This window comes from Colias philodice, chromosome 6, assembly GCF_061535455.1.
Source record: "Colias philodice isolate Cphi_HAF_F1 chromosome 6, ilColPhil1 Martin Lab GWU primary, whole genome shotgun sequence".
In the NCBI taxonomy this organism is placed as follows: Eukaryota; Metazoa; Arthropoda; class Insecta; order Lepidoptera; family Pieridae; genus Colias; species Colias philodice.
In genome coordinates, this window is record NC_143091.1 from 6,120,192 (window position 1) to 6,128,322 (window position 8,131).

General features: G+C 31.6%; 1 protein-coding gene and 1 long non-coding RNA gene across 2 annotated transcripts in view; both read left to right on the top strand.

Moving 5' to 3' along the window:
• LOC149487730 (uncharacterized) overlaps window positions 1–8,131 on the top strand; it is a 161,331-nt gene that overhangs the window by 59,592 nt on the left and 93,608 nt on the right. The gene's annotated exons all lie outside the window — the stretch shown is intronic.
• LOC149487738 (uncharacterized) lies at window positions 272–7,347 on the top strand. The gene is made up of 13 exons (XM_089696361.1): window positions 272–434; window positions 1,384–1,630; window positions 1,727–1,904; window positions 2,190–2,350; window positions 2,461–2,759; window positions 2,840–3,096; window positions 3,534–3,732; window positions 3,814–4,083; window positions 4,679–4,873; window positions 4,960–5,115; window positions 5,447–5,675; window positions 6,066–6,253; window positions 6,652–7,347. Exons 2-13 carry the CDS (start codon window positions 1,395–1,397, stop codon window positions 6,792–6,794), a joined length of 2,511 nt encoding a protein of 836 aa, XP_089552487.1. The 5' UTR covers window positions 272–434; window positions 1,384–1,394; the 3' UTR covers window positions 6,795–7,347.

Genomic DNA, 8,131 nt, shown 5'->3' on the forward strand with positions numbered 1-8,131 from the left:
AATAAATCATGTGCAATAATCGTTTAGCAAAGAATGATTGGTCATACATTTCATAAGAATTCAAAGAAAATGGTAAAACAAATAATTTTTCGCCGTTATCGACGTTATCTTTGTAATCGCTGGTGAAAAACAGATATACCTAGATAACGAGTTGCACAGTGTAGCTATCTTTCGGAACAAATTTATCTAGACCTGCTTTTATTATCTTATCGGATATTACTGCCCTTTATTTTACGATTTTGAGGTATATGTTAGGTGTGCCCGAGGTGAAATCACGTCGTATTGACTATTGTGTGCCATTGTCATAATGGGATTTTTTTCTGTTATAATTGTATTTAATTGAAACAAGTATATCACATGAGATCAGTGTAAACAATTTATAGTGAAGTGAAACTAGTGGAAAGGATTTTTATAACTAACTTATTTTGCGACAGGTAATACGACCTAAATAGGATTATCTATTTATCATTGTGTTACATGCATACGTGAGTTTTATGCGTCAAAGCATCGTCAATGTGAAAAAAATATTTAGGAAAGTTCTAGAAAAATTAGACTTGGTCTATCTTTCCAGGTGTGCGTAGTATGAGCAAAAAAGCTATATTAATTAAATTGAGATTTTAACATGAAAGACCATAGATTAACTTTTTATTGTAGAGATAGTAAAGACTGATACACGTCACGTGTAAAGCCACATTTTGTTAGGGTAGAAATAAAAATACAAATAATTTTCACAGAGAACTATTCCTACGAAGTAAAGACATTCAGCCAAACAATAGCTCTACAATAGAGCTGGAAGAAGTTTATTACATTAGATTTCTTAAAACCATTATAAAAAGAGAAAACCGCAGCATTATTTTTACGATTCTATTCTTTGACATTGACCTACTACTTCGAGATAAAAAATGATTAAACATTTAACTTTAGGACAAACAAATAATGAATTACTGTTCGTTCATTACCTATGATTCACGTTTTTAAACTTACATAATGCTTTTAAAATTTTAACAATAGTTCGTATAAAGTAGATATTACAGAATAGGAGAGCATACATTATATTCATTTGTAGAGATGATATTCTTAATCCAATTTTTCCGAACCACTCCCAATATTTACTGATAAAATACCATTTCATATATTCACAGATTGTTTCATACTTACATTAATTCATTATAGATAGCTTATCGTACGTCCCCATTTGAACGTTATAATAAAGCAAGCCATAATCTAAAACATAATAGATACCTACTATGATGGACTTTTTTCATTTATTTAAATTGGGACCATATTTAATAATAAATATAAATGCCTTTAAGCTATTTCTTTTATATCCTTATATTTCTACGTAACAAATCGTCATTAAATTAAACGTTTATATAATTTCAGAACTAAACAATATGATTTGGTTGGCAATAACGCTATTTATTGCCACAAGATGTGTGGATGCTCAAATAACAGCGCAGTCCAGTGTAGCGCCAGAGCTACGGGAATGCTATACAAATCCACAATTCCTTGACAGGAATAACTTACCCCCCACAACCATGCCTGTTTTAATAGACATCATTCAGCAAATTGAGGATAATCCTAATGTAAATATGGACTTAAGACAATTAGCTGTACAGGTGTTGCATACGTAAGTTTGTTTAAATATGAATGCAATTCGTCTATTTGTTTATTAACCACACTATAAATATACATATTATATTTATTATTCATTATACGTTCACAGGTTTAGACAAGATGGTATTGAATTTCATCAATCCGATTCAAGTTCAGTATTATCTTCTAATGTGCTTCCATATGCGCCAACTTTTCACTCCTTCCATAGACATAGGCTATTATTAACAAAAATAATACCAGGAAATTCACAAGCTTTACCAAATAACACAATCAGCTCTGCACTCAAGGTATTTATTATTTGCTACTTTATCTTAATACTATTATAAAGGCGAAAGTTTGTATGGATGTTTGTTACTCTTTCACGTAAAAACACACATGTAGAGGGTAACTTTGATTAACACATAGGATAGGTTTTATCCCGGAAATCCCACGGGAACGGGAACTATGCGGATTTTCCTTTGAAAACGCGGGCGAAGCCGCGGGCGGAAATCTAGTTTTAAATAAAAACCAACGACGATACCTTCAAAAACGTAATTTATAAACAATAAAACATTGTTAATTTATTTCCACAGTGTGCTTTACATCATATGCTTTCAACAACTGTCGATGCTCGAGTTAGAGGAAATGAGAATAGTTGCAATCAACTATCCCAATATCGCGCCCTAAGAACTGCAAGACATGCACCATCTCAGGTGAATGCGGATGATGTAGAAATATTAGATCTGGACGCACTGTAAGTATGTAGTGTGTACTTTTATAAGTTTTGTTAAGTTAAATCGACTCTTAAATAAACCCAAAAAATAATTGCTTATTAAACTCACCATGTTTTGTTGAATATTTCAGGAAATCAGCAAACACAATGGGAAAGATGCGGCACTATAATCCAAAAAGTGACGTTGAGTTCACGAGTATGGGTGGCTCAAAATCTGAACGTCAATTATTAGGAGATAGCCAATGTCCATTGCTAACAGGCGCAGTATTTACAAGATGGGGAGCTGTATCTGCCGGTCATGTTATTGCTGGGATAGCAGGAGGCGCACAGTTCCAACGTGTGCCTATACAAGAATTAACCAGAGGATCATTGAATGATTACTCTAACGTTCAGCAAACGGTTTCTTCGATATTTACAGCTACGTTATCAGGTACTTGGGTAACTCCTGAAATCATATAATTGGTTTAGTTAATACTTTGTTTCTCTTTATAATTTTCATGTGTGTTGTAGGTGATTTAGCGGAAGTTGTACTCATACAAGGAACCGAACGTGGAAATTCTATAAGCGTCGGTGTTGCTGGTAACTGGAATTCTACCCAAGCTCCCAGATATTATATGTTACACAATCGACTGAATGTTGAAATGACTGATCCAGAGATTCGTGGCGATATTGACGGCTTTGTCCTTGGAACTTTAATAAACTCGAACGTAGATACTTCCGGGACATTGAAATTATCTCAGCTACTTGATATGTATTATAGTCCTAGGGTAAGTTCTGATTATAGACATATGAATCGCTCAAACCAAAGCAACCCATGTAATTTTCTTCTAAAAATAAAATGTAGATGACTATACATTCTCTATTTTATAATATCAGTCTGTTTAATAACAGTGATCATGAATAATTTAAACGATATCAATGATTTCAACATAAGTACAATACAATCTGAGTGTGTCATAGGTAGATGTAAAATGATATGTATCAGCCTTTGATGCACTCGATAGATTTTGATTAAAGTAAAATGTTGTATTACACTTAACTATCTCAAATGCTCTACACACTTACGCCTTAAGCAAATTTATTTTTTAAATTGGGTCTCAATAAACCTTTACATGCAGTTATGTATAAAAACCTAGAAAATTCTGTAGTTGTAAAATGCTGAAATGTTAAAAGTTGAAAATTAATAAATTTGTTCAATTTTTAGAATGGTGTCTATAATTCTGCTAGAAGAGCCTGTAATCGTAGAGGTCTGAGCCAAGAATTTATAGTCCGGGATACATTAATTGGCGAATCTCAAGCATTTGTTGCAGCTTTGGATACAAGCATGCCCCTTCGTGGAACAATCGTTAGTGGGCTTGATCAATTAGTCACCAGTGCAGTGCAGAACTTCCAAACATACACAAGTAAGCCCCATTTATATGGATGTATGCAAAATATGGAAAGCATTTGTATGATAAAAATCTATAACGAAAATATTTTTTCAGCCAACAACTTAAACGATCTAAGCTGTATAAACACTGAAACAACTACAAATGACTACAGATTAAAAACAAACTTAATCATTGTTTTGGACTCTGCTTGGCCATATCAGGCTGTGTATCCTGCTATTTCGTACCTCCTGGACGGCATTGAAGTCGGGAAATTCGGTTCAAGTGTGACACTACTTAGTGCTTTCGATGGAAGTGTCATTGTTAACAAAACGTTTTCATTGGCTGAATTTCACAGCAATTACACTTTGGCAAGGCATCAAGCATGTAAGTCGAATATTAATTAATCTTACAATTAGAACTTCTTATGTTTATTCTTAACAACAGTTCTACATTTTATCGTCGGGGCCTCTTAAGTTTTTGTTTTACTGAAATTACAAAATAAAGCCTGAACTTAGCCTTATAACTTCTTATGTACCAAACGTACTGCGTGGATTGCTTTAGCCAGTCTGAATGTGTTATAATTCTCAATAATGTTGACAAACGTAATGCTAAAATCCATCTAAAATCATTTTTGACGATCCGATGGTAGCGATTTGTTGAATTGTTGACGGTGTTGCGTTGCTCTACATACATTCTCCTAACACAGATGTGCATGAGGTTGCATTTAGGTTTTCGAATTAAAAAAAAATGTATGACACTTTCTAATTGGTCTGGGTATTAATTAATGTGTTTAGGCATTCAATTATTTACAAATAAACACTAAGAGACAATTTACGATGCTTAGTGTTCATAATTAGTCGAAGTTTAATCAACTTGGAAGTAGATGGCATTGTGTAATTATAATATCAAGAGATGTTCATTGTGATGTTTTAATTATTATTTTATTAATTATAAATCTTTCATAAAATTATCTTTACAGTGCTTAATGGAGTAAATCTTGAAAATACGCTCTCAAATATAAGAATTTCTATGCAATCTGAACTGGAGAACGAGAAAACTGCGAATTATGTTGGTGGTAATTCCAGTGTCTTATTGTTCCTGTTAAATACAGGAAATTTGAATATTAATGAACAAATCATAAATGATGCTCGTCAGTTAAATGAGACAGTTCCAGGTAATTATAATGTATCTGTAGAATTGACCAAATAATTGTAATTTATATAATGCACATGATATAATAATTTACTTTGTCCATTTTAGATCTTAGGGTGTTGTTTGCTACGTCCACGAATCAATTTGATATTTTATGGACTTTGGTTCGTGATATGCATAATGACATCAGAACAATATCCCTGAACAATGAAGGGACAAATGTGGAGATTGCTATGAATCCAATCCTTACGAGAATTGAAACAGGTACATGCGATATTTTTAAATTTCTCTTTGCAGGTTTAGAGGTTAAGTGAAGGAGTTTATAGTATAGGAAATTCAAAATCTAGAAGAAGTTAATTTGAGAGCTTTTTATTTATTGTACTTACTACTATTTTATAGGTTTTAATTTTAAAGCCTTTTCATTTGCAGATGTTTAATCTTCTAACGTCGCCTCTTATCCAATATTTATGATGCACATGACATACTTAGTTACTTTAGCTCATTTTATGATGTTAATAATTCAGTAGGTAAATAAGTAATATGTTTTTCTGGAATATAAAGTATTCAAAACTGAAAAGATATTTGTTTTTTTCAGTCGGAAGAAGAATCATTAATCCAAACTGCGGCTCTACATTTTCGCAAGAATGGAGATCAGGAACACGACAATTTGCCGATAATGTGGAACCGGGATATATAAATTTCTACGCCATTAGTCCCAATTATTTCTTTGGTAACAACGAAAACAGCAAAGTACGAATTACAAGAACGGGTTCCTCTGTTGGTAGCCTTGTTGTTTGTCAATCACGAACTGTTCCACAACCAAGGTGATTATAACTTATACCACGGATTGCTAAATAGTTGCACGCACTATGAACTAGAAGGATTTAAATATATTTATAATCAAACGGATGTTAATCATGCATAATTATAGTTTCCAACAAAAATCCTAGATCCTTTCATAAAAAAGTTCCCATCAATATACGGAATTATTGCAAATTAATTAATTATTTTATTATTAATTTTTTTGTACACTGTTTTATTCTAAAACGATGATTGAATAAAAAAATGATTTTTATTTATTTTATTGTCTTTATTATTTTACACAATTTTTTTTCTCATATTTATGAACAAATTCCATATTTTTGCTTAAAATGTATATTTCATATTGTATCATGTATGTAACTAGGTACTTATTTGTATATTTATATGTTCAGGCAAAATGTAACCATGGTCGGGGATGATGTGAATGCCGTTATTTGTCAAACCCTCGCGTCGGGTAATGTTGAGATAATCCTTCGGGGTGCCTGCGATGGCCATTGGACGGTTGGTGCCTGTCCCCCGTTCTATATATCCGTACAATCACAAGTAACCGATACTACAAGTCTAAGCGCTACATGTACAGGTAAGAGTAGTGACAAGTATCATTTTTTTGAAGTGAAACTTCTTTAGGCGCGTTGAGAGTAAAATTCCAAAGTCGTACGTCATGGCAATACCCTCTCGTCATAGAGTCAACGATTATGGTATCTTTGAATCTTGACAAAGAAGTTTCACTTCTGACACGTGTGGTGTGGCACACACGCTCTTTTTTTTAATTATAGGTAAGTACAGGTTTTACATGATTGTACTGGCTGTACCTGTACAGCTGCCTCATAAAAGGAAATTTTAAATAATAATTTATTTACTGTGCTCTATATTTCTATGTCCTACATCTTAACGTATAGTTTTATGAAAAACATTTAAAACATCGTTCGTGATATTATGGACATATTATGATTAACTGCATTTCCTTGTTTGTTCCAGAACCCGCATGCAGATTCCCGTACAATGTCAGGTATCAAGTTCAAATCGAAGACTTAGGATGTTTCAGTAGCGCCGGAACCGCTGGTCTAAGTTTAATTCTAGGAATTACTATTATTCTGTTTAATTTAGTAAAATTATTTTAATTGTAAGCATTCTAAATATTAATAAGGTATGTGACATTTTGACAAACATTAGTTCTACGAACCTACGTATTGATACTGCATTTATATTATGTGTAATAATAAACTTATAACACCTACCTATGCAAATTCATGCATTTTTCATGTCTGTGTTTTCAAATCACGCGTAAACGTTTGTTTTAATATGTGGTGGGTTTGGCTGTACTTTTCTATTAAAAGTTCCACCGAATTCAATGGAATATTTATAATATTACCTCTTAATGATTTATTTCTTGAATTGATTATTGATTTTAATAAATCTTCTAAAATCACATTCAAATGACAACAGCTGTTACCTCATTTAATTTATTACACTACCTACCTTGATTACTATTCTTAAGTACACCACTATTGCTCTATCGAAAAGATAAAGTTCACTTTGCTTCACTTTTAATTTTATTGTTTTCAGTTTTTAACTTTGTTGACTTTCATGATCCCACCTTTTACATTTTGGTTTGTTATTTAAGTATTGTTAGTGTAAATATTTTAATGGTACCTACTTATAATTTTTTTTATGTAAGTATATTTAATTAGTAATTTTTTAAATTGTATGTTATTTAATATTTTTAGTTAATGTTATAATAAAGTCGTAATAAATCACATTACATAGTGTTCCATATTATTGTTTTATTTACATCAAAAACTGTTTATACATAATATGTATAATCCCTTAATAGGTAGGTATTATTATTGCAACGTAGTTGGTACTGGTCAAAACCCAAAAGTGACCAAAAATTAAATTTGCTTGACAAAGAATGAAATCAAACATTAAAAAAAAATCATTCAAATCCTTTCACCAGTGAAAAATATTTTCAACCAAAATAACCTTATCGTATATTATGTACTTAATACAAAAATTACAAATTTCCATGCTTGTGTTTTTATTTTTAAAATTAATACTATACAGGGTGTAATCGTTAAGTGTGCACAGGCGATTATTCCGTAACTATTGCAGATATCAAAAAACTTTATACTGATATCGAAAGCCCTTTACCTAATAAGTAAAATGACAATAATAATTTTTAAAAAATAAAACGGGAAATATCCAAAAAAGTTACATTAAACACTCCCATACATTGAATTTTCCATACATTTTGTGTTCAAAGCAAATGTTCGAAGTGACGTCCTCGTTTTGGAATATCATAATTGTATTCCACATCGAGCTCTATTTATAGTTTCTAAATGAATTTTTATTAAAATTTGCGAAGTAATTTAAGCACAAATTCAAAAAAAGTACCAAAATTTTTAATATTACATGTTTGGAATAATCATATCTCATACTAAATGTTTGGTGTAAAATG

What these genes read in the sequence shown, in the direction of transcription:
- LOC149487738 (XM_089696361.1), top strand. Translation starts at nt 1,395, where the DNA reads ATGATTTGGTTGGCAATAACGCTATTTATTGCCACAAGATGTGTGGAT. An exon ending in ATATTAGATCTGGACGCACT is followed by an intron (nt 2,351 to 2,460) that starts GTAAGTATGTAG and finishes TGAATATTTCAG; the next exon opens with GAAATCAGCAAACACAATGG. An exon ending in TCTAAGCGCTACATGTACAG is followed by an intron (nt 6,254 to 6,651) that starts GTAAGAGTAGTG and finishes TGTTTGTTCCAG; the next exon opens with AACCCGCATGCAGATTCCCG.